Source organism: Halictus rubicundus, chromosome 10, assembly GCF_050948215.1.
Source record: "Halictus rubicundus isolate RS-2024b chromosome 10, iyHalRubi1_principal, whole genome shotgun sequence".
Lineage (NCBI taxonomy): Eukaryota > Metazoa > Arthropoda > Insecta > Hymenoptera > Halictidae > Halictus > Halictus rubicundus.
The window spans coordinates 8,196,150-8,223,443 of record NC_135158.1 but is presented as its reverse complement, the minus strand read 5'-3'; the positions used below and the strand labels follow the sequence as shown (position 1 = coordinate 8,223,443).

General features: G+C 43.6%; 1 protein-coding gene and 1 long non-coding RNA gene across 2 annotated transcripts in view; both read left to right on the top strand.

Annotated features, from left to right (window-relative positions):
- Positions 1-22,822, top strand: part of LOC143358417 (ras-related and estrogen-regulated growth inhibitor) — a 73,111-nt gene extending 50,289 nt beyond the window's left edge. The window contains exons 4-5 of the mRNA XM_076795556.1: positions 8,251-8,432; positions 21,557-22,822. Of these exons, the coding sequence (XP_076651671.1) occupies positions 8,251-8,432; positions 21,557-21,815 (441 nt within the window). The 3' untranslated portion in view covers positions 21,816-22,822. The remainder of the gene's footprint in view (positions 1-8,250; positions 8,433-21,556) is intronic.
- Positions 22,823-22,995: 173 nt separating this feature from the next.
- LOC143357875 (uncharacterized) lies at positions 22,996-27,063 on the top strand. The gene is made up of 2 exons (XR_013082894.1): positions 22,996-23,247; positions 23,295-27,063. It is a non-coding gene; the product is annotated as an uncharacterized LOC143357875 (long non-coding RNA).
- The last annotated feature ends 231 nt before the right edge of the window (positions 27,064-27,294 follow it).

The window sequence follows — 27,294 nt, the reverse complement described above, 5'->3', positions numbered from 1 at the left end:
TCGCGGTCGCTCGATAATCATTAACTCGGGTATTTGAATCGTTAATTAAAACACTGCCGAAACTCGCCGTGGACCAACTTTTATTTTCACTTATACGACCACCGACGCCATTTTCATTGCGCATCGTTCCCCGCGGAACATGCTCTTTCGATATTTATTTTTATTTAAACACGTTCCGTGGATAGGCTGATAATTACCGCGCGTGTAACAAAATAAATACAAAACGGAGAATATATTTACAATTTATTTATTTGAGTATATTTGATGCCGAAATTATCAAAAAATTCCTAAAGATCGGGATAAATACACTTTTGTTATTTTTATAAAGTAATATAAAGTAGTTATTTTTACTGTAAACCTAGCGTTAAGTAGCTAAGGTGAACGATTCGTCTTTCATTAATAAATATTTAAATGTATGGCAAGAATGAATGAATCCGATGTGGATGTTAGGTACACAAGACCTCGATTGGGTTTTAATGAACACTGCGTATACAAATGGTTGTGTTTTCGTGAACGAAATTTGATGCCGAAATGCGACCGTGTTATTCTACGTTCCCGAGAATTAACCGTAAACGTTGGCATAGTGTTACGTGTTTGCTAATTAAAGCTGGTCAGCGGAATGTGTAACACTGTTTACAATTGGGATTTCCTCGAAAATGCTCCTCCTCATGAAACAATTTTGTCGTATGTTCAAAACTTGTTCGAGCGGCAGTTGTCCACGCTTGAAAACTTTTAATGTTCACTTTGAATTTTGTTCTCTAACATAAGAAGAACTCGAACATTTTTCAATATCAGTATACACATTCATAATTTTGGAGTTGTCCACTTTGGAACAATTTTAATTTTTGTAATTTCTAAAATAATATAACAATCAGACTGCGAATCTTTATGCAACCTCTAAACTTCATGGCTTATTTTACAAAAACCAGGACGAGGAACAAGTTAAATTTATCGAGTAGAAAATTCCTTATAGCAAAGCATAAATGTCGTGAATATTTGTTACTATACACGTTTTCTTGTATTTTAACACTATGAAAAATGACGGGTTCTAATATTATTAATTTACGATTATTGAGATTTTGTAGATCCATCTACGTGGAATTACTCAACAAACTTATTTCCTTAGGTATATATTATTTAAAAAATGGCTGAAAACTGGGATAGACACATTCCTCTTATTTTGATAAAGTAATGTAAAATACTCACTTTTAATGCTCCGTAAACCTAGTGTTAATAATGTGCATATACTATAAATGCATATGGATCCGCAGTCTAATAATAATCTACGGCGTTCGTCAATTCGTGCAGATTTCGATCAATTCGCGGAGCGACTGGTGTGTCATTTGTTGCCGAAACAACTCGTCGAGATTAAGTCATCGTGCAATCGGTTTTTCGGTAATCAATCGCGCGGCGTTTCCAGGAATTGTTGTGGTATTCGCCGCGCGAAACCGAGCGTTACCTTCGCGCCATTTCATAACAGACGCGCGGGGCCATTACGTCGCCGGTGCGTGTGGGCCCCGCGTTGCACAATCCGATGCACTCGCGTCTCGCGCACGCAATTCCGGCATCGCGAATACAATCGATCGATAAATATTTATGAACGATCGGAACCGCGTTATCACGCACGCCTCTACCGCCGGCCCCCTCGTCATTGTCATCGCGGATGTCACCGTCGCCGAAATCATTACGACGGTGCCAGGTGTGACTCTGAGAAATAGTTAGGCGATCCGACAGGACAACGAGGGTCAAACACGGATCTGAATTTATGATGTATTTATGCAAATTTAGTACGTGCACCGCTCCTTTTGTATCTGCGCCTAGCTTATTTTATTTGGGGCGTTTAGGGTACCATTCTTGAGCGAAGGAGGTGATCAGTCGAAACTGATGCATAGAGAGATTGATCTGTTCTAATAATCTATTCATGCAGATTTAGAATGCTCCCTGCACTTTTTTTTTTATATCTGTGTCTAACTCGTTTTATTTGGCTCGTTTAGGGTGCCATTTTTGATGCGATAGAGATGATCAGTAGAAATATATGTATAGAGGCATTTATCTATTCCAGTGATGTATTCGTGCAGATTTAGAATGCTCCTTGCACTTTTTTTTTATCTGTGTCTAACTCGTTTTATTTGGCTCCTTTGGGGTACCATTTTTATGCGAAAGAGGTGCTCAGTTGAAACGAACGCACAGAGACATTTATCTGGACCGTTTGTTGTTTTTACTTGATTATTTTTTAATGGAAGAACCGGGGTGGGTTTTCCGGGTGTGCGTTTTCGAAAATCATTTTGTGTACCATTTTTAGGCATGTGATGTTTCAAATAGTATTCAAGCCCTGTTTACATATTATTTTCAGGTTCCACAGAGGATCACTCAGGTATTATTCTCAAGGATTGAGGTATCATACAAATATCGTTCGCGGATACCATTTGTAAGTGGTATTTTGATTTTGTTCAGACATCCTCCTCTGATGTCGTGAATTACTTTTCTTGGGTCTTGGGTTGGTTCTTCAAACGCTATTTGCTTTGTATTCGAATGTTGTTTTGAGGTATATCTATTAGGTATTATATTTTAATATTGAACATTGTATTAGAAATTTCATTGAAGTAGCATTAGGGTGCCAGACATACATCATTCTCAAATACCATAAGTAGACAGTACCGAGATACCACAGGTGTGCATCAGCAATTAAATATAATTCAGACATTTTCCTAATTTTATACCTATCCATATATCATTATTAGTAGATAGCATTCTTCACTAACATGCAGACTCTATTTAATTATATTCAGGCGCTATTAAGGCTCTAGACAGACGCTTCTATTAGACAGTATATTTCGGTACCATTTTCCAGTACCATTTTTCATTAACATCCACACTCTAATTATACACTCAGGTGCCATTAATACACCAGGTAGAAAGTGCTCTATTAGTCAGCATATTTAGGTACCATTTTACAGTAACATCCAGACTGTATTTAATTATACATTCAGGTGCTATTAAGATACTGCACAGAGACACTGCTATCAGACAGTATATTTAAGTACCATTTCCCAATACCATTTCTAAATAATACTTCATGATCAGACGTTTCATCAACCATTTGAGTACTATTGACCTATCCAGCTGCAATTTTCCATATCATCGGAGACTGTTGGCTATAGTATTTCGTGTGCCGCTAGTTTAGGATAGTTGCGGCTGGTATCTACGGATTAATGACGCGGGGATGCCTAAGAAATTGAAACATCGACGCGTATGAAAATCAAGAAGGCGGCTTTCACGCACGGTTCGCGGTGCCTCGTCGTGTTTCTTTCGCCATTATTTACGAGCACGTTACACGCAATGTTAATTCGACAGATTTGACCGTAAATAACGACCGTAAATACCTGGCCGGCGAAGTATATATTTATCTCCGGCTATAAAATTCAGTCCCGCCGGATGTACGGTGCTTCGCGAAGATAGCTGGAATTTGCCAGCGCGCCTAGCCTAGGGAAGATTAACGCGGTGAATTTCGTCAGGCCGTTTTTCCTACGGTGCCGTGTTCGCGTTCGCGAAAACGAGCCTTTCCGCTCGTTCGCCGACGTACAGTTGTCCCGAATCAACATCTTTCATTAAATTCAAATCTGTTGTCTGCAGAAAATCATTCCCAAAAGTTCCCATAAAATCAGCGTAATCCAAACTAGAAAGCTCGTCATTCGTCGAAGACTGTGAATTTTTATGCAGAATTGTCTGCTTTTTCCATGGGATCCACTCATTTTTATCGTTAATTCATAAAATTCACAGCCTATCACGCAGTATCTAATCAGACGTAAAAAATGGTCCCGCTTTCCACGATCACGGTTCCCGAAGGGTATTCGCATAATTCTTCGGGACAGCCGTCTGTCTCATTTCCTGTATCAGTCACGTGGCCTGGCCACCATGTGGTCCGTCATCTCTCTGTCATCTCCTCGAAGAAGAAGAAGAAGAAGAAGAGGAAGATGAAGAAGATGACGAAAAGAAAAAAAAAGAAAAGAAAGGGAAAGAATCCGTCTCTCGCCGGGTGACAGACGTCCGCGCCGGGTTTCCATGGACCGATCGCGCCAATTATAGTCACCGTGGATGCCACCCGGCGTTTAGCAGATCGGGATGGGTTCACGGCCGCGTTCACCTTCGTCGAACCCGCGAGACTAATGCGCTTAGACCTTCCTATATAGCGATCCCGATGATCACGATCCCGTCGATCCTGTTCCCCGGTAATAATTACCGGCTGGCTGTCAGTGCCAGGTCAATGGGAAACCATTGGAACCGCCACGAGAATCGACAGCTTCCGCGGGTCGTTAAACCTGAAACGTTCTCGCTGCCGTGCCCGCTCTTTTCGTCGTGATCGATGCATTAGCAATTAGAACTGCCCCTCTAGCCAGAAAATCCTAAACGCGACGTCGTGGACTAGCTATGCTTACGGTATAGCCCGTTCAATTATTCAGATTAACCCTCGTCCTCGGCTCCGGCCAAAGCAACCCTTACTTAACTTTTTCGGTATGGAAATGATCACCGTCGATCGTGATCGTTCGAGCCACTTTATAATCGTCTGAAAAATATAATGGTACTCTTAGAAAATACAATCGCCTCGTTCGACTAGCTTCCAAATTAAACTACAATCAAAATCACTCAAAACAGCTCTTACTCATTTTATTTATTAAAACGATTTTACTGATACTTTATTGCATGCGTCTTGTAAATTCTTCCCTGTAGTAAACATACCTTTCATCATACTACACTAACATAGCCTATAAGATTTACATAGAAATGAAACCTCGCTATTTCAATCTAACATGTAGTTTACTTGAACATTTAATTGTCCCTTAAGCTTAGGGTAAAGTATACAATTTCTGTTGTTTGGACAGTTACATAGATTTTTATATATGTTCAAACATAGTGTATTATTTATACTCACCTTTTTAAACAACTTGCAAGTGTTACACTTGTAACTATACTGTAATTGTCCATTCGAATTGAAATAACTTCAAACGATTTATTTCTGTTGCATCATAGTTATTAGACGAATCTACACAATTTTAGAAAACTTCCATGAAACATCTTTAATACATATTTCTATTGTGAATATTTGCTGTAAACATTTATGGAATGCATGAGAAATAACTCGCGACAGGAGTTTGGTTATGGTGGTTTCGTTTTCCGAGCATTACTTCTCTGTTTCTAAAACTTGGCCAAATGGTCCCAGTGACCCTAATTGAACTCCGATTCGCGAACGGAGATTATGAGAGCTGTAGTTAGCGATTGAACAAGGTAGAACCAGGCGGCTCTGCTCTAAACCGAAGGAGAAATTTCACGATGCCACGGTGCACATTTCGGAGCCCGCGATTTCACCATTAAGGGAAAAACAGCGTATGTAGCATCGTATAAAAGTGCCGAAGCCTAACAAGCTTGTTTCCGTTCCGCGTTGTTCACGGCGGCTAATTATCGCGCACATCTTTTTGCACGCTCCGATAGCCGTGAGAACGTGAATACAAAAGTGTGTCCGACGATGCTTGGCGGTTTCAGTATTTGAACGGTCGTTACCACGATGTTACGTGCGGAATCGCATACCTGCGCCGGGCGACAGATTTGTTTCCGCATCTGCATTTCCGGGTCCGTTAAAATGGCATTAAAAGTATGTAACGCTGCGTAAATAACATTATTTTAACGTGACAACACGTGGACCGTTTGTACTTCTTAATTGGCAGAATTTATGAAATATTTTTTATGGTCTTTGAATGCATGCCTTTTATTATCTTAGAATCTTGGAATGCGAGAAAGTTTGTTTTTTTTTACGAGCAATGCTACGCTCAACTAAAAATTATTTGGTTACAATTTTGTATTAAAATGTTCACTAACTTTTCGAGGTATAACCTCAGTGACATAAAATTTGAAGAAAGTGAATTCAAATTTGCCGCGGTGTGTAAAAGCGTTCGAAGCGGCGTAAAATGTATTGAAATTCTGTTGAATAATATTATTTATTGAGTCATTAAACGTCTCATAAGACTTTTACTATAATAATCGTCGTAAAGTTAAATTTAAAGCGTACTTTAAGTAACAATTCGTGCAAAGTGAGGCTTTACTCAGCGCTCCATTAAAATTTTCACCTGAAAGTGTAAAGTATATTTTTAGCTATAAAAACTTTCGTAAAATGTAGATTGCAGAGGCGTGAATGGCGCTAAAATGTTCAATGGTGATATTATGCACAGGATCAGTGGAAAAATAAATTTCATGTGCGAGTAACGAGTATGTCTTCGGCTGTGACGAAACGTTTCACGCAGAAATACTTCGGTATAATTTTTACCGTGATCAAATTTTTGGTGAAGTGAAATTCAAGGTATGGAAAGTGACCATCAAAAATGGTATGTAACGTCAGTTTCAACGAGCCTCAACAATTTTTCAAAATTGTCATTTTTGAGTTCAGTTCGAAAAACTCTATGAAAATGATTCTAATAAACGTTCTGAAACAATTTGCTTCTATGGAACTGTTATTATACGGATTCTAAACCGCCTGTCCGATGGGAGTCTATCGTCTTTCTACGATCCGTAGTAAGTTATTTTTTTTACACAGACAACTTGCAAAAGTGCCTAAGCACAACAGCCTCTCTGCACCGATCTCCGCTGAAAAGACGATTAATTACGGACCGGTTGTCCCGATATTGAGTCACCGGTGGAACAGGAAGAAGCGAAACGCGGTCTTTCCACTTGTACGACCACTGGAAACAATCGAAACTCCTTCTCGGAAGTCTTTTAGCATCGGCGATCGGTCGGAAGGTCAGAGGTGAGGCCGCGAGCGTGCCTCGAAAATAGAACGTATCCACGGCTGGAGAGATAGCAGAGTTTAACCGTTTCTATTTCAATTATCGCAACGGCGGCGACGGTGGGTTTCTGGCTGCGGCAATTTGCTGGGTTTAATCGTCGCCGGATCGCCGGCACGAATTTATAATTCGTAATGTCTCGAGCAGGAGAGCAAAGTGAAACGTCCGTCAGATCTAGATCGGAACTTTCCAGCCGCGGCTACTCGTTACTTGGAATGTTGATTAACGTGTTAATTAACCGCCCGCCCCCGGGAAGAAAAGAATATTGGCTAGACGACGATCGAGGGAGGACGAAAGATTCGTTGAAAATAAATCGTCGGTGTGTATATAGAGCGGATACGTCTCGAGCGTCCCGTAAACTGGTGCTCGCCGGAACAGGTGGATGGAATTTTGACCCCGAAAGTGAAATCGAACTTCTTCCTCCTTTGCACCGGGGAAAACTGGCTCGATGCCGGCCGACATGCCACTTACGTAAGCCGTAAACCCGGGGAAAAATTCGCTGTAATTATCGGCCATTTTTTCGGACTTTCTAAAGCGGCTAGGCGTTAAGGCACCGCTCGACGCGGCGACGATGAGCACGGTAATTGAGCAATTTGGTACGGGACCTGGGCGGAACTAAGAAAGCTGACTTTTGCTCGATCGCGCTCTGATCTACTTCTTTTTTCTAGGGCACTGTGCGTCGTCGTTCTTTGACTTTCTTTGCCGACGAGTTTAGACAATTTCAGTGATTTGATGTATTCGGATCGTTGGAAAGTAATTTAAAAACAGGTGCGATGCACGGGAATCTAATGAAAATTTGCTTCTTCCTATGACCCTCCGACAGCGGAGTCTGAGTCTATTTTGACCCAGAATATCAAAGTCGTCAGTCGATTACACAGTCTCTGAGGAATTAATTAACACGTTAACTGCCATGTCAGTCACATATGACTGAGAGTGATTTTTGACTAGGTTTAGACATTCATTTTTATTGTGACATGTCCAGATAAACCGAATTTTGTTAAGATCTTTAGAATTCAAAAGGGTTAAAACAGCATCCCCCATAATACATTTACAATTTCTAGTTTCGCTTTCATTAATTAAATTACTCCGATTTTGTAAGAATTTCTGGGAATGATATGTGGCAGTTAACGTGTTAAATGAATGAAAATACCTTCAAAAAAATTGATAAATAAATCAGTGCACGGTCCTAAACATCGTCAATTATACAGTTAATAATGTGACAATGTGTCGCAACGCTTAAATTCTGTTTATCTTTATACCGTGTTATATCTACCTACTCCTTTTTGTCATAACTGCATAAAATCCGCAGTCCAGCGATGACTATGTAATTCGTAAAACTTTGACGCTCTTCGAGAAGAATCGGAGCGTGTGTGAACGTTCGATAGGTTACTAAAATGATGTTCGTTCGTTGTTCTTTCAGGAGAATGGTTGTCTTTACTCTCACATCCGGTGGGGCGAGGCTTTCGTGGTCGTTTACAGCGTGACGTGTAAACGAAGCTTTCAGGAAGCCCGTGGACTGCTCAAGCAGCTCGCTGATTTACGTCTACCATCCTATTTCACCGCCCTGTTGCTTGGCAACAAGAGAGATCTGGATCATGCTCGGTGAGTGTTAAATCAAGTTCCCTGCCGGGAGATTAGCAACCGGCCGAATTAAAGGTCACATACTCCGTGGAAATCGCCAAGATTTGCTCGACTGTCTACGCCGTTCGATTGGATTATCCGAACGTTTCGTGGAATTCCACGTGTCCAAGGTCGCGCGAAGGTCGCCTCGTACAATTCCGTGGACTCATTTTGCTGGAATCAACGGGAACCTACGTGTCTAGTTGAAGAGATGCATCCGCGAGTTACGTTCCGTGCTACTTTCCAAATGAATTTGCATATATCGTATTGTCATTTTCAAGGTCGTGTGTAAACGGCGTTATGGATCACATGGATCATTAGGATCCCTTTTTTTAATATGCTCAGAATGGAAGTGTACAGTTACTTCCGGAGAAGCATGAAAGATTACGTGAAGTCATTTTTCAAATTATTAAAGATACATATACCAAGATGGAGAAGCACCCAATAATGACCTCGTCGTAGTCAGTAGTTTGCACAGATGTAAATTCGTATGAACTTCGGCTGTCTCGTTGATCGTGGCAAGTAGGTCATCTCGCAAGGCTCCAATACCAAGGATCTCTGTCGTAGTGCTCGATCAAAGGGTAGTATGTCAACATTGACCTTAGTGTCAGTCATTTAGGAAACACTGCATTGCTTTTAACTCGTTGTAAATAATGGCTGTATAGCCCCTATTGGATATCGTTACTCGGTGCTGTTCGACGTATCAGTCAAGATTCCTGATTAACATATTAACTACTACTTATTATCTGCATAGATTCTACTATATCACTAGTATCTACAAAGATTTACTATCACAAGTATCTCTTATTAGTTTCTACGTTAAACATCTTTAACCGTGTATCCAGTTACTTTTTTCTGTGGAACGAACAGCCTCTACTGCATCCTGAAATCGGAAGCACTCCGTATAACAATACTAGTGACAACTGACAATAGCTGATAATAAATGCTACCAGTAGCACCTCGAAACCGCAGATCATCTCCGTACATTCGAACGAAAGACACCTTAAAACCTCATCACAAAAGGTAACAACGAACGTCCAATGGGAAGCGACCTCATCACGCCAAGTGTACACAAAGAAACGGATCTCGGGAAAAAGTTAGATTGCAGTTGCTTGCTCGCGAAATAAGAAACGCCCATAATAACAGGGCGCCTCGACTGTTCCTGTCAGACCGCAAGGACATTTTCGAAAAACGCATTAGCGCGTCCGTTGCATCGCGCTGCAGCACGTTGCATCGGGACCGGTGCCCGGAAGGTTATGTTCGAGTGCATCGGGGCTAAAATCTGTCGAGTGGGCAGTGACGAGGATAAACAGTAGGCTTTTGTGCGATCAAATAATTGTCTACAGAGACAGAACAATTGTTTATATGCGTCCTTTGCAATCTATCATACATTTACTGTGCACTGATTGCCACATGAGCTCTCTGTATGCAGACTTTTTTTAAACTGTTGAAAAGGATGCATTTCCGGGAGAAATGGCACGTACACAGGTTTCCTACCATCAAAAATCAGAAAAGACAGGGACCATTTGAGGGATCGAATTCCGGGCACCCTATCCCAGTCACGGCAGCAGCAGCAGCACCGAAAATTTGCCGTGTCCGTGCCACTCAAAATGCACGGACACTTTTCGGGCACTAAGAAACCCATTAGCGCGTTTGATCGCGTTGCACCGGGACCGTTGCCCGGAAGGTGTAGTCCGAGTGCATCGCTGCTAAAATCGGTCGAGCGTGCGCGACGCGACGCGTCGGATGGTCGCGTCTCGAACGGTCGTCGTCGGCGTCCGGAGCCAAGTCGGCCAAACGAGGCGCGTAAACAGATCTGTCGGTGCGGCGATCGCCTGAACGGTTTCTAGGTGAGCGACCACTCGACCACTACCGGGTGTCGTGCTCGAAACGGTCTCTGGTGTCGGGGAGTGCGGTCGGTGTGGCGCCTCGTTTCGCGTTTCACGCCGCGAGAACGGGCCACCGATCTCGCAGCGAATACATACGTACACGTACAGGCTCGCTCGCGTACTGTTCGCAGGATCATCGTGATCCGCGATCGAGCTCCTCGGTGGCGGATGCGCGACACCAGGCCAGGTGAGAAGAAAAAAACCGGTCATGGACAAGCGGTCGCGATCGGTGTAGCCTCGCTCGCGTCTGTCGGTAGCCCCCGACTGTTAAGTTATGTCGCGAATCGCGTGGCACACGCGAAATCGGCCGGAGCCGGTGTCTGGTCTGGTCTAGCCGAGTCTAGGAAACGTTTCGCGAAGATCCTGTTACCCGGCCGACCGATCCGCCGCCGAGACCAGAGACCGGGAAAGTGAACCGTCCCGATTAATAGGCCGAACACGCACATGGAAGAAAGTAGAGGCCGTGCATCGCGATCGATCCCCGCACGCCAGAGGATGCCGGGAGATGAGTATGCTAAGTGCCATTGATAAGACGCCCGGAGGAGCTCGCCCAGGAATGCCAATTGATTAGGAGGCTTTAGAAACTACCGGCGAAACGAGACTGATAAACACCGCACTCTTCTGTCTACGATGACCTGGCGACGGTTGATCAACAAATTGCAAAAAGATCGTTCTTCGGGATATGTTTTATTTTATATTGGCTACGATGCATTTCAGCTATATTTAACCGAACCTCTTGACCAAACAGTGCGTGCTAAATATAGATCGCCTCGCGGTCTCTGTGTTGAAACGGATTTAATTAGCGGTTGTAAAAATAGAGAGGATTGATGGAGTCAGTATTGTGATAAATTAACCGAGAGTTTTGGAGGTACTGTTTCGTTACACTGTTTCGAACATGAACATTCTGTTGCATTTGTTGCTCGTGAGTTTTAGCAAAGCCTTTAGTCTACCGCAGTCTTCTGTGTAACAAGAATTCCTTTTTCGAAGAGAAATTAAATTGAGTAGATAAAATTTCAGATTGCAAAGAGAGTGAAAGAAGGTAAGAATATCGATGTGTTCAGCGTATTAATAAGTTCGAACGTCTCGATGCAATATTGAAACGTCTATCTTAAAATCAGTGGATCAATTCGTCATCGGATATCTCATAACTACACTTCATTCCTTATGCAAAATAAAATCTGTCCGAGTGAACTTTGCGAAACAGAAATGAGATGAAAATGTGCTTTTGCTTTTAATAATTGTAATAGTTTTCTTATATTTTTCTAATGTCTTCAGAGTTTCGAATTCAATCTATACAGTTTTAATGTGCTTTTGCTTTTAATAATTGTAATAGTTTTCTTATATTTTTCTAATGTCTTCAGAGTTTCGAATTCAATCTATACAGTTTTAATGTGCTTTTGCTTTTAATAATTGTAATAGTTTTCTTATATTTTTCTAATGTCTTCAATTCGTCTCGAATTCAATCTATACAGTTTTGTGTACAGTTAACATCTCCTTGCAGTTTCGTTAAAAGTTCGAACGACGAGGGACCGATGTTACAAAGTGCATTTTGAACGGTCACGATGTCGGCCAGAGTGCAACAAAGTGAGAGCACAAAGTGGAAAAGGATGAGTAGGGTATCAAGGGATCGCCAGAGGGGGCGACGTGAACTCAGCGATTCGGGACCACCGACGGTATTATGATTCTTTTTTCGTGGTCCCTCGGAACAAGGACCTGCAATTAGATGACAATCAACCTGCACAGGGGAAAAAGTGGGTCGATGGTATGGTTTGGGGAAAGGGGTCAGGCGCAGGGCAGCTACAGCTACAACTTGATGTTTCGTGTGTTATTTGTTCGTTTAAATTGTTTCTTAATTCAGAGATCAACGCGGTTTCCCGCTGAACCAGAGGTTGTGATTTCCTCGTGTTTAGAGAAACTGTTGATTAAATCAACTGTAAAATAAAAAATGAGAAAGAGGTCAGTTTAATCGCTTTGATACTTTTAAGGTTAATAATCTTACCGAAAGATGTCCCTCCATGAAAGACCAATAAGAAAAGCGATTAAAGCCGAATTAAAATATAGAAAAAGCATAAAACGCATATCAGTTTGACAGGAACTGAGTTTGAAATCCGACTGAGCAGTAGAAAACTTGGACTATGAATATAATATTCGATTACAAGCGCGGAAGCGTGATCGAATAATCGCGACAGCACCCGCGCGCGTTTCCTCCGTTAATTGCCGGTCGCTTTTTCGAAATTAGTCTGGCCGGCGTAAAGACCCCGGTTTTTCGCCTTTCACCGGTCGCGTTTCTGCGATAGATTTAATTTAGAACCGTGTTTCGCGATCGCTCGCCACGATAACCTCCCTTAATTTCTCCGGGTCCGGATGATGGAGAACCGGGAGGCGGGATCGATGCAGCCGAGATTTGCAAACCGGCGGTAATAATATTTTTGCCGCGGCACGGGATCAACGTGGAACAGGCGTGGCCCCGGCGCGTTTCGGTGACCCGGCTTGTCAAGCGGCCGCTGCTGCATTTTATGCAATCCGCTCGGCACGAAGTGCATCACCGGGCGTCGCCGTTGCGTGATTCGGACAGGAGAAAGCTAGGAAATCGTACGAACCAGTCGCCGCTATTTTCTTCTCCCCCTCTCTTCACACTTTTCTTTTCCTCCATTTTGGTTTTTCTTGTGGCATACGCGCGATCGCGCCGCAGCTTATTAACCTTGTCAAAACGCGCGCGCGTTACGCCGCCTCCGCGCGAGATAGTTAATGGGAGTAAACCCCGGGACCGATAACAGGCACGACACTGCTCGAGATGCAGCCACGCTCGATGCACTAAACGCGAGTGCACTATAAATAACAGAACCGCGGGACCTGACAGACGCGGCCGAGGAAAGTTCGATTTCTGGGTGAAATGTTGCTGCTCTTTGAGGACTGTCGTTCAGCGCGACGAAGAGATTGATTTGCAAGAGTAGTGCCGTTTCGTAGCGCCAACTTCGAAGTATATTGCCTGGAAATTTCATTTCAAAATTTGCAACACAGTCGAAGTTATGGTCTGCAATACTCGTTGATCTCAGAATTTTTATTTTGAACCAACTTCTTTGAGATCGATCGTCCTCTTCTTCAGTATGATGGAAATGGCTAATCATACGAATTGGCTGCTAGAAAATTAGAATTTAATCCATTCGGATCCAAGTCCCAAGTATTAATACTACTATGTCTATTGGGATTTTATGCGATTTTACACATGCTTGAATGAAGGAATTTATTGAAGAATTTCTCGTACGTTCCTCAGGGTGAAAATTCACCTATTTCCCTCGTTTAGATACCATAAAACGTGTAATTTATTCTGTTGGAAGAATGTTGTGAGAACGTCGTATTTCTCCCAAACGTGACGTTACAAATAAAAAATATTTAGCGAAGGTAAGCAGAAGTTAATGAATTATCCCAGAACATTTTGTGCCAACTACGAAAAATGCTGAAATTTTGCTTCGGAGCATCAGCCTAACAAACTACGGATTCCAGCACAGCAAGTAAACACTGATTACACCTTCGGTAGCAAGGCACATGGGAAACGCAGAAATACCAAGGATGACAGTGGCAATAATGAAAAAATATGAGAGGGACGTGGAAAACCGTATAATATCGGAATAACGAGAGGCAAGACGGAAAATATTATTGGAGTATATAAAACGTCATAACGACGATATCCGTGTACCTACTTGATCATTCATCGGATGTTACCACGGCACGCGGGCCTCCGTAAATGAATACAGGAACGCGAACGAGGAGGAAAAATGGGAAACGTGTCTTCGCTAACGACGATCCGCATTCCTACGGGGATCGCCCAGGAAATTCTTGTTCCAGAACTGCAGCCTGTAAGGGATATCGATATCTGGTTCACCTACGTGTCACTGGCACTACTATCCACAGGATCGGTGCGATGATTCCTGTCAAAAATTCAATTTTCAATTTGAATTTCAACTTTCCCTTGTTTGTCCCAATCAGTCGATTACCCTTACGATTATCTAATCTTTTATCTCGTTCCAACGTCTGCCACGAAAAAATTCACTATCCGAGGGTGAAATTTACTTTCGGCAATCTACAGGTAGCCTGAATGCAATTATAAGACGAGTGCATGAAGTCAACTATTCTTATAAAATCCGCGGTCTAATTTTACGCAGACTTTTTATCTCTAAATAAGAAAATCGCTGTCCTCTCTTCTTCTTCTTCGTCCGAAATACGACGACTGCCGGTCCCGAGCCATTGTCTTATATCGAAAGAACTCCGAGGGTTAATGAGAAGTGCCTTTCCTAATAATGGTGGTACGTTGAAAATACCATAACAGCATTGCAGCGGTTCGCCTAGCCGTTTCTGTCATGGAAATCCGCAGCTGTAAGTCAACGATCCGTTTCGCGAGGCGATCAGAACCGTGGAGAGCCTCGGCGTCGGCCATTAGAACACGATCATTTCCATTTACAGGTTTCGTTCGTCGAGACGCACGGTGAGAAACGGTTTCAGGAAGTTCGCAACTCCGGCAACCTTCCACCTTTCGTAGACCCCGTCCGGGGCCCGGGTGATCAATCATCGCGGATTATCTTTCGTCACTGTGCAACCTTTTGTCCGCAGTTAATCTCGCCGGTAGATTAACGTCCGGTTCGCGCGAAATGGCGTTTCATATTCGTCGGCCGGAGTATTTTTATCGCATCAAATATCACTTAGGTCGTGGCGGATTCGTTCGAGAGGCTTCTAGCCGGCCGCCTCTCGGAGACGATTTAGCCCCGGTGGCTCATTTATCGTTGGCTAACGCTTCCGTGCATTATCGATTAGTCTCGCGGAACGCGTACCGTTCGGCAGTGTCCGCGTTCCTCTGTCGATCCTTGAAATAATTGGATTCCGGGGTTCTTGGTTATTTTGAAAACAAGAACGGAACCGGGTAATTGCCTGACGGGGGCCTAGCGTCGCGGCGTCGGATAGGCGACGACAAGTTAGAAAGCAGGATTGCAGAAGCCGCAACAAACCCGCAGAATCGATGCAGTGTTGCAATTTCACGCGACATAAACTACGCCGGAATCGTTACGAACGAGAAATGGAACAGAACTGGGAAAACCATGAAGATAAAATTGCAAACCGCGTCGACCGTGCCGATAATCTCGCCGGAAAATAAGAAACTATGGTCGCCGGACTGCAAATAGAGCCGGCGAACAGCGGTCCGTGATTATTTATCAACGGTGACCACTTTTTTTTTTTGACAAAATATGCAAATCATAGCTCGCGTTAATCGAACGTGAATATTTAATAAATCGAGAACGAGTCTTGCTGAAAACAAAAATTGCTCTCCGGGAACAATGACAGGATCAAAATGGAGCGTGAAATCTCAGAAATGGTGTTCCTATAATTCACGTAAAATTGTAGACCAGTCGCATTAGCTTCTCGATAGTAGCAGTGCTGGGAACGCTCGTTACATAAATTACAGCGAACAAAATAACTACGCTAATGACTGGATTGCGGATACTTATGCAGGCAGAGATTTTATGGATCAATTTAGAGAAGTAGAAACCAAATGGCAATTTATTTCCTGGCTAAAGGTTTTCCGGCGGTCATGCCAGCCACGGAAAACCGTGTTTTTTTTCGTGACGCTTCCGTGGAACTGTTACGACTTTAAATTAAACATTCTTGAAACGCATCTCTGCAAACCAACAGATTTTATAATCCTCAAGCTACTGTACTTTTGCAATTCCCAAGCATAAGCCATAAGAGACAAATAAAAAATTAACTGCTTCGTGGGAAGATCGTTAATCTACGGCAAGTGTAGACTCACTACGCTTCGTAAAAAGTAATTTACGATTACCGAAAGTACAATAGCTCCCGGAAACGGATCGCGGTCATTTTAATAGTCGATTTGGCGCAAGGAGAGATCGAGACGAATCGTTTGAAAGCTGAAACATCTAGAGAGCAAAGAATGGGTGGACTCTCGCGACGAGAGTCGATCGAAATCGAATCGAAATCGATCGTTCGATCGAAAGAAGAGCCGAGGAGGATCGCGCGTAAATCGGCCGGCCGTCCGCCGGTTTTTCCACGGCGCGCGGCTTCGCCGCCATTCTGTTGCCAATAATCTGCCGGCAACTAATTAAATTTACGCCGTGGTGCGGGGATTTTTCAGTGGATCGCCACGGCTCCGTGGACGTGGGTCCAGCTTCTTCAGCTTCTTTCCTGCTCGCCTCCTTCCTACCCAGTAGCCGTTCCGGCCGTCTTAATGGAGTTCATAAAGATTAGACCGAAGCCTGCCGCTGTGGGGCTGGTGAAACCACTCTCCCGGGAACGAGTTATCGCCGCTTTAGATACATCCGAAGCGGCGTCCGGCCGCGAATATCGTACATCGATAAACTTATCGCGAAATATCAGCTGGCGAATCCCTCGGAGCCACACGGCTGACAAACTGGTTCGGCCGCGGCTTGAAAACCCACCGCTGGAAAGCCGCATTTAGAGCGGACCGAGAGATCCAGCTGGCTACCATGCGGTTTTCCTTCTTCCTAGGCCGAGGATAAACTTGCCGATCAAAGATCATGCCCGGCCAGTCCATTGTCCCCCGATCATCCTGCCTCCCAGCCTCAATCTTCCCTTTTTTCGATTGTTTTGCTAATAGTCTTCAAAGTTTCAATGTCCCATCAACACGTTCTCTATCATTTGCAAAAATATTTTAGTAAATGCATCTTCAGAAAATATCGAAACAATTTAGTAGCAGAATTTCACCCAAATTGTTGCTCAGTTGAATCTCTAATTCGTGTTTCTCAAGTTTCTCTTTTTCTTTCTGAAGATTTGTTATTAGACCGTGAAGTTGTAGTATATTAACTAGCAGGAGTTAAGGGAGACAATTGGAAACAGGAGTAGGACAGAACTTTCTTTATAACCTCAATGAATAGTACACGTATAGATGTAAAGGATGTAAATGTTTTCGTAATCTGTGTTCAAATGACGCCGTGAATTACGAGGAACAGGGAAGTCTTCACCAAGTTGGTAAATATTATGAACTGCGTTCATAATTGTGCAAACAGCTCTCGAGTGCAGGCTCTATGTATATGATTTTGATTTTGCGGTGTTGTTCAATGGAGACTTCTTTCTGGGGCGTTGCGAATACTTGACGGCTTGTTTCTGGTTTCCGTGCGAGCGTTTGTTGAAATTGCGGCGCGTGTTAAGCTGGCGCCAAGTAGAAAGCACGTGTCTCGTGCAAATGGAGGAACAAGTCTCGCGGCGAGATATGTAGGTGAACAATGTTTTGATATCAAAGAAAGGAGCCTTTAGTCGAACTCGATTTTTTCCCGGGATCGTTTAGAATCGTCGGCGAAGGATGCGTTGAAAATGTTGAATCCATTAAAATTTCGAACAGAGCTACAGTAAACCTTGCTATTGGATTGCTAACTTCCATGCAAATAGACCTAAACTAATCGGTAAAAATAAAAATTCTACAACAGCATCTTCAATTTCCTCGTCGAGCAATTAATGTAAATTATAAATTCCCAGTCAAATTTTTTCCACACTGCCTTTTATGAAATATTATGTTGATTCGCTTCGAGCGTTCTAGAAGTTTTTGTTAGTCTTCCGGCAGTTTTGAAATATTTTACTGTTTTCAATTCTTTGCCAAGTTACGAGTGCTTAAATTGGACCGTGCTTATTAGGTTAACGCGAGAATACTGGAACTGAATAAAAATTAATTCTCACCGGCAGAGCGTTTTAATTCTCCAGAACTAATTAATTCCATCGTAAAGTAAATTCGTATTTCCTTCTACAAAAGAACCTATCTCACGCTTCGGTAATAAGCGCGTGTCTAACGTTATGGTATCGGACATTCGTTTCTTCTATAAAAATGTGAAAACCAGGAAATCCTTCAGTCGGATACACATCATTAGCCTTTAGTATCGAGATTATCGCGAAGGTTTCCTACATAATTTCAGTAGAGAGACACCGGTAATCTTCTCTATCTTATTTTATTGTCATTTTATTCCACATACTTCATAGTTCTTTAAATAGAAAAGGGAAAGTGGGAAATTCTCGTATATTATACCGTGACCTTAAGACCGTTTTGATTATGCTAAACTTATTCAAAGATTTTCTAACTGATAAAGATTTTGCAAACCGGCGTTCTAACATTTTTGTTGTTCAATAAATAAGGTTCCTGCACAAGTATTCACATCAGCATAAATTATCGAGCAATAAATCAGATATTCATACTATCATGTTGATGAACAGCTAAGTTCCGAAGGTGTTTGTACATAATCAATTTTTACAAATAACTCTCTTATCGACGTCCAAGTAATTACATAAATTGTAAGACTGTGGAAATTCCTATAATTCCGTACAAACTCGTTGATTTTTTAGTAAACTTATCTTAAAAAGAATATACATACAAATTTTTAAGAATTAAATATTCGTGTGCAGGGAGAATCAAGCACAATCATAAGAAGATTTATCTCAGTAAATGTGTTTCTTCTGGTTATTTCTTTTCTTGAACACGATGCTTCAGACTGTTACTACAAATCAATGCAACCAAAAAATCTACAGAACGCGTCTGGTACTAGGAAGTCTTTTGTAAAAATCTTTTGTTAACCACAGTCTACGTCCAACGGCGCTCTCTGCATGGACTCGTGTGAACCCCGTGGCGGGCCGATCCGCTCGAACCGGCGCGGCGTGTAATCCGGTCGACGGTGATCCGCGTCGTCGCTTAAAGGTCGCGTCGCGTCGTTTCTTCGCCGGGTATCCTGATCCGGCGTCGAGGCACTGAAATGTCGAGCCTCTCCCTTCGTCCGGCCATCTTTCTTCCACGAGATATTCAATTTTCTTGGCGGCGCCGTTCCCCCTCTGGCGTCGCGTCGCGTCGCGTCGTGTCGTCTTCCCCGGTTCGGATCGCGGGAAACGAGGGGCTCGAATCTAACACCGTTCCTCGTAAAGCAACGGATCGCCTCGTATAAAATAAAAGGGGACAGATTAACGGCCGGTGGACGTGGTGCCTGCTCACGTGTGCATGCATACGGGACTCGTGCGCGCGATTAGAAGTGTGCACGGCCCTCCCACGCGATTCCCTTCCCCCATTTCTCCCCCTACGGTTCGACGCTTCGAGAGTATCATGTGTTCCCGCGAATTTAATTGCCACCATAAATATTGCTGGCCTCCATGCTGGAGTTCGTCCCGGCTAAAATACACCGGCGGATACCCCGTTACCCCTCTTACGCTCCTAGAGGATCGATGATCGATCGACGAACACGTAAAACTGGAGCCCTTAAGCCCGACGGATTTCGTTAGCGACGGCTAGCTGGTCCAGACGATTGATTAATAGACTGTGAATCTTCCAACGAACTCCTGATTTATTTAACTAATTTCTGACGGCTGAAATGAATCCTAGATGACTAAGCTATCGTTCGGAACAGCTCGTTAACAAGACAAATATTTTTATACAAAATACTTTATGAAGTGTCAGCACGCATGAAACGATACAGTTAGACTTGATATCGAAGTTCTGGGTTGAAACAGTTGGCGGATTGTCCGGTATCATCTTTGTTATTAAAAATACAATTAGTCAGTCGAACTTAATATTTCCATCGTTTTGGGATCATGCACCGCGATTTTGCCGGTCAACGAGGCTGTCAAATGCTATCGATTGCAGTGTTCAGTCATTCTCGCTCCTCGCGCAGACTCGTGTGAACCCCGTACCATCAAAATGTCTTCTTAGTCACGACACAAGAATATTTTCTATTAGAAGTCTCTAGCACTGAACGTGTACGACTTTTTTTCAAAATGTGTGAACAGACTGCGGTTTTATGGATTCATAATGAAAATGAGATCAAATGCAAAACAGTAAAAACATTCGAAGAACGTCGAAATACCGTTGTATTATTTCGAGGACAATTTTTACTTTGACGAAATCACGTTTTCCAATCTTTGTGGTTGCTCCGTCGGCGGTGAACGCGCTAACGAACCGTTCTGTGACATTAATTTTGCTTTGCGGCTGGTGTCGAAGATCCTATAATCGCCGGTCCGCCGCCAATGGCAATTATAAATATCCAGTGGCGTCCATGCTGGCGAAATTCCAGTGACTCCGCGTTCTTCCCGCCTTTATGTCCGCGTTCACTCACCTTCCGTCGCTTCCGTTCATCCGGAACGGTGTTTGCCAAGAAGTCTTGACCCGTCGACTCGTTCCGATCCTCTTCACGGACCTTGACAGCTTCCGTTGATCCCCCGTGACGCGTTTTTCCTGTCCCGAAAATTTACGGTCTCCGCGTGTTGCGAAAGAACACCGCGCGCGTTCACGCTCCCTTGCGATTGTCTATTTCTTTCTCCGGACGCGAATCCGCGGGGATTCTTGGCTTCGGCTTCGGCTTCGGCTCCGGCTCCGGCTTCTGGCAACGCTCGAGAACCCAGGATAGTTCTTTGTACCCTCGTTACCTTTGACTGTAACGATTATTTACTCGTTTATTATGCGGACCGGCCGAGCACAGCCGGCGACTCCGCTTTCATACTTTCTTTCCGGCCGCGACAATTTATTCGGCCCGGTATGATCATCCTCGGAATGATAGCGATTCGAAGCGGTATTGTAAATTCCAACGCTGCGAGGCTGCTGAGAGTTCTCTCGTCGTTTTGGACCGCGTCGTCCCGGAAAATTGCCTCCTTTGAGCGCTAACTCGATTTTTTCTCGGAGAGAAAGGTCAGCCAGATAAAATTAATAAATATCGTTATCGTTGGATGTCTATTCTTAGAGTTTATATTAGCACCGGTTCCCGCGGGATGCTATAAATACAGTTGCGGTGGAATTCTCTGCGAGGATGTAAGAGCTTCGCGGTTTTCTTGTTACCTTTGAACGCGAGATTGGAGACGAGGATACGGTGCCTTGTTTCGGACAAAGTTGCTGTATTTTGAGGGATGCATCCGACAACTATAGACAATTTTCTGCGAATATTAGAATCGGGCGTTCACAGTGCCAAAGCACTTGATTTTCGTTGAAATTTTTGCGCTTACAATTAATTTCTTTAATCTTATTATCATCGAGTGACGAACGTTGAATTTTGAAAAATGTATATACAGCATTCCCCCGATATTCTCTGATTGTTAAGTCGTGGAGTTAATCGATTTGGCAAATGAGCGGATCTGGGGTGTCTTCCTAGTGTCCAAGAAAATAGGCGTTTCGTTCCACCGTGCGTTCCGCTTCCGTAGGATGAAACTAACCATAATTTCGCTTTTCTGTTTCAGAGAGGTGTGCGTGGACGAGGGCCAGCAGCTGTCCCTGGCCCACGGCTGTCAATTCTACGAAGTCAGCGCGGCGGAGAGTCCCGCAGGAGCCGCACTGGCTTTCCAGGCTCTGCTCCGAGAGGCTCGATCGGTCCAGCTGTTGCGAGCGTTGCCAATCCGCCGGAAGCTGGGCGTGCACTCGGTTTCTAGGGTGCTGGGCACGATCTTCGGGAAGAACACCACCAAGGACCGGAAGAAGAGGCCTTCGTTGAGCATATGACGCCTCCTGTGCGCCCTCCTCCTCGGAGGACGTGACGAACCAGACTTGAGAGCCGACGTGGTGGTTCTAAGCAGCAACGTCTACGCGAATCGCTGACGAGGACATGGGGAGCCGCTGTCAGGTGTTAGCGAACCAGCTTTAGCTATCCCTGAAGGCCTTCCGATCTACTCGACATGGGTTCGGTCGTCTTCGACTGGGAAGAGAGGACCTTGCGGTCGACGAGTCTTCCCGAGGTGGATGCTGAAGAACATCCTTTCTGGTTGGATCGCTGTATTGATTCGACTCGGAAAAATCTTCCGGGGGAAGAGGGTGCAGGATGAGCTTGCTACCGGCCAGCCGATGGCTCAGGATCTCTGGAAAGATGCAAGGACCGACGACGCCTAGGGAATGGGTTCTGTCGGGACCGTTCTTGGTCTGACATTTGCGTGAGATCCTAACGTAGAGACGTTTCGTTCGGTATCCGGCTAAGAAACATTCGTGAGAACAGCGGATTGATCGGGCCGTGTGAAAGACTGCTGCGACCGTGGAAACGACGACGGAATGCCTCGAGTGAAATTCGAAGTGGAAACCGAGCTAGCAGGACATGTTTCTCGTTTCGTTATCCTTCGATACGCGGCGGACCATCTGTGTCAGTGTGTGTGTGTGTGTACGGTTCCCCTTTTCTTTTCTCGTTTCAGAGTCCGGGGCCCCGAAGACCCCGCCGGAGAGTCTTGACGGTCGGACCGGTGTTCCTGAACGTTCTAGCTTTAAACGCGTCCGGAATGGCACGATCGTGATGGTAGCCTCTCGTCAGGAATCTCGTGGCAGGACTATATCACACCCTCGGGTGTCCTTGTTTCCGATCGGCGGTTCGGGCGGATTGGTAAACCTTGAAAAAGATCGTTTTCTTCGGGGACCGAAATGAATGCCTGTCTTACGCTGCTAGGAAACATTATTTTCATACTTCTACGGTTCGTTCAAGAACACATTGATCCTAGAGCCTTCGTGGATAGCAACGTCATCCTTAAGGGCCCTCTTCACCTAAGGATTCTCTGCGAAATAAAGCCAAAAACTTGAAGCACTTTTCTGGCGTCAGAATTCATGATATGAATTAAGTCACAGACTCAAGACCCGAAATTATACAGCAGTTACCGACCTGCTGACACTGAAAAAGTCACGTGACTATTCCGGGTCCTTAAGAACTTGGTGTCATAGGATATTTTAGAATCTAAACATTTCATGGCATCAAATTATTTTAGAACGGTTAATTTGTACTAGAAAAATGTTCATTTTCATATTTTGCAAATTGCATTCAAACCAAGGGAATCTATAACATGAAGACATTTTTCATAAAAGTTCCTAGGTCTGTGTTTTGAACAGAACCAATCTAAAAGCTGCATCTCGATCCCCGACTTACGGTATGACCATTTTTCTACAAGATTTCGAAACCGTTGTTTAATCAATGTCGTCCTCGAAAGTATTCGGTGGTTCGTGTACGAGTTGTACAGGGTTGTCAATGGAGATTTCCTTTTGTATTCTCGTCGACGTGGAAAGTCAATGCTGACTCGATTTTGTTTACAGCTGGACAGGGAAAGTTGATCGAACCTTTTTCGTTCGTTTCTACGTTTTGCGAAGTCTGTTGTTTTTCTTGAGGAGAAAAATAGATAATTGGGACTTGGAATATCGTAGCTGCATCTCAAGACACGTTTGAGATATGTGATTAGTTTATCATAGCAGTTTCTTTCCGGTGTAATTCGAGGAGTCTCGGAATCGGGTGATTCCGATGTAAGCACGTCATCGTCTGTGCAGGCGTCGAAGTCGCCGGCTATCGTCACGTTCCTGACGCTCCAGTGTATTCATTTCCGAAAATAAGTGTTCAGCAGTTGAGATTCCCGTGCAGAGCTTACTCCTCGAGCAGGAGTCCACCGATTCCTAGCGTAGATAAATCAGTTTCAATACTTTTACACGGAAAAATCGTTGAACGAGAAAATAGACGATGAGTTTTTCAATGGTACTCGAGCTCGTTCGACGAAAAGAAAATTGATCAAAAGAAACAGAGAATTCGTGCCATCAGAGATTTTCTCGTCGATGTGGAAACCGGCTCGCCTGATGAGAGAGAATTGCCATCTACGTTTCGCGTGTGATATTATAAGATTTGCTAGTTCTGAGATGGTTTCGCAGCCACGAAACCGGAAACGAGCGCCGAGCGCGAGGACTCGCGTTGCCTTCGAAACGAAACCCGACAGTCTTTCAAATTTTGCAGCTTCTGGCAGAGGCCCGGAACGCGCTGCGACCGCGATTTTCCCGTGACGTCTCCTCGAAATTTGCGATCTCCAGTTACCGGAAGCGTTGCACTATTTTTGTTCAACAGCGCCGATTCAAGTCCATACAATACACCCTAGGACACTCAACACGTTCGCTGCAGGCACAGTATTTTATCGAATGCAACGATCCTCTGCGAACAATTTAGCCCTCGATAATACAATGTTTTCGGAAGAGTATATATTTTTCTGCAAAATATTTAAAAGAGCTTGCAATCCGATTTAGACTAGGAAAGAAAATCATCTTCTGCCACGAGCAAAGTGGTGGAACCATAAAATCTTGTACGTACAAATTGTGATGAAAGATTGCGAATAACAAAAGTGCTTATAAACTCCCACTCAACAATTCAGAGGCGATATCTAAAAGAACGATATCTGAATAAACGTAGTTAACACGTTGAACGCCACGTCAGCCATATGTGGCTGACGGAATTATTTGTGCAGGTTTTAAAATGAATTTTTACTTAATTAGCATCTGTAACATGCAAGAAAGTTGGAGGATTACTCAGTATCGTACATTTAATTTTTTGAAATTTTTATTTCATTAAATAACTTACTTTGATTTTATGGAATTTTTGGGGTTTCTAGTTTGGCGTTCAAAGTGTTAATTAATTTTCTATTTAGGGATATCGTTTCCGGGAAACTTTTGCACGGGCGCCCTATATGGCGTTGCAGGCGGGTCAAAAGAAGTAATGGAAGAGAGAAGTCATTGATTTTCCAAAGTATTCCGCGGCCGCGCCTTTAAGCAACAATATGCATAATTAACTCGACTTTCTTCGCAAGCGTGCGCAGTATTCGAGAGGATCGTGGCGCGCGGCAAGTGCAGCGAGCGTGTTAATGAATTTATGATCGCGTTCGCAACGCTGCCATCGACTGTGTCATCGTATTCGGGGGTGGGCGAGACGATCGTTTATTTAAACGCACGAGGTGGAGAAGAACTCGCCGCCGAAAGAGATCGCTCGATCCCTCGGCGATCCCTCGTGACACGAGAGGAGGAAGAGCAGCTCAAATCGCAACGAACTGGTTGTAATGTCAGGCACGCGGCCGAGTTTTGCTTTCGAGAGTTTATTCTGCGCTCGGGGACGATCGCGAGACGTCCGACGACGCTCTTTGCGAACCTGTCGATGGTGCATTCGCTATGCACCGAGGCTGCAGAAACGACGTCTTTGAATATTAGCAGGCGGGATGTTGTTCTACGAACGCCATCCGTGCTTCTTGTCCGCGCCGGGTAATTGTTGAATTATTTATGGACGGTTAGGGGACCAGCAATTCTTCACGGATTACGTACTCAGGAAAACCGAACTCGTACATTTATATCATGCTTTTTTTGTTTCTTGTGCAGAAACAGCCGCAAACTAAACGTCAATCAATACAGCCATTTGTAGAAATATCAGCTGCAATTTAGGAAGAAATTATTCTGCCGATGATGGCTGAGCGAACGAGAAAGTTTTGAAGGAATTCTTTTCAGAAATCAATTATTTCATCGAATACGCAGTCGCCATTGTTTCGAGTCAGAAAATGTATCTGGTTTCAGGCTAATTATTGCTAAGAACATGTAATACTTGAAAAAAGATCATATTGAAGATCCAACAAAATTTTTGCACTGGCCGAAACTCGTCAGACAGCAGATTCTAATGTGCTTGATTAGATGAAATTTTGTCAGCTAATTACTCGATTTGGAACCTGATTCAAATCGTTAATAGAACACGTAAATTCCTCTTTTGTTCCAGTTTCTTTCAATCGACAATTAAAAGCCTACGTCTGGCTAAAGATGCCCGATCTACTGGTCACTGCTATAAATCTCACATTTTCATTCTGCGTGAAATCGCATTGTCATATTCTTGAAGTTTTCGTGGCTACTAGTTGATTCGGCCAAAGTGTCACTAACAATGACAGAGATGGTACGCAAATACGCAGCAGTTTCGCGACAGTATCACCGAGCGCGGAGTAATCGATTCGATGACCTTAATGTTCCTACCGAAACTAGCCTAAGTGTACATAGCGCACAATCACTTGCTGAGTAAAACTACAGAGATTCGAGGAATCGTCGAAACATAGATGGTAAGATTTAAAATGAGGGGAAAAGAGAGTAAGAGAGAGAGAGAGAGAGAGAGAGAGAGAGAGAGAGAGAGAGAGAGAGAGAGAGAGAGAGAGAGAGAATTTGGCCATCAAATTCGAGGATGGGCCGACACGATCGTGATTCGTCGAAGAGATATTTATCGCGGTTTCGCGTGCACGTTTTTCGTTCGTATCGTGTGAATTCGGAACCTTCGTTTTGTTTCTCGTTTTTCTTTTCTCCTCTTCTTTTCTTGCGTTTTCTCTTGCGCCGAGAGGAGATCATTTTGTGTGTCCAAGTTCGAGCTTTTTCTCCGTTTTTTTTTCTTTTTTTTTTGTAAAAGAAGATCGTTCGTTTTTCTACGGTAAACGTACGCTAGCGACTATCGTCGAGTTTAAGGTTCTTACGTAATGTGTATTACGTGTATGTATATTTTCAGTGCCTTCCGTATTGACAGTGACGGGTGTTAGAGAGATAGAAAGAGTGTGAGAGAGAGAGAGAGAGAGATGGTTCTTTTCTGAACCTCGTGGGCATACCTTTTCTGGGCTCGATTATCGATTTTTCGTTCGGTTCGAGAATTTGGTATAGTCGGGACGATGAACACGTTCTCTTTTTGTGCTTTTCATAATTGTTTTTCGATTGGCTATCCTGGTCTTTCGATTAACCCGTTACATCCAAAATCATGTCATTTCTGTTCCTGTTTTTCTTCGATTCACATACTCCCTTCATAATTGCAAAGAAGGACCACCTTGATTAAGCTTCAGTGGTTTTTATGAACATTGGAAAAAAGATTCATTAAAAAAAAACTATTGACTGATGATTTTGTGATTCTAAAGAAGGAAGTTGAAAGAAGTTCAGAGAATATGTATAATTTTCGGCTGAGAGTCACTTCCTCGACTGTAGATTGACGTTAAATTTACAGTTGGTAACGTCGACAAAAGAAAAAAAAAACTAAATGGAGCAACAGGGTAGAAGTATGCGAGCGCGGGGGTGGATTTGTTGTCGTTGACCTTGAGCCGAAAATTAATTTCGTCTCGTCTATAATCCTCGATCTGCTGTGGATATATTTTTCTTTCTTCGCGCGGTCTCTCTGAATTCGTTCTCGTCTTTCTTTTTTTTTTTT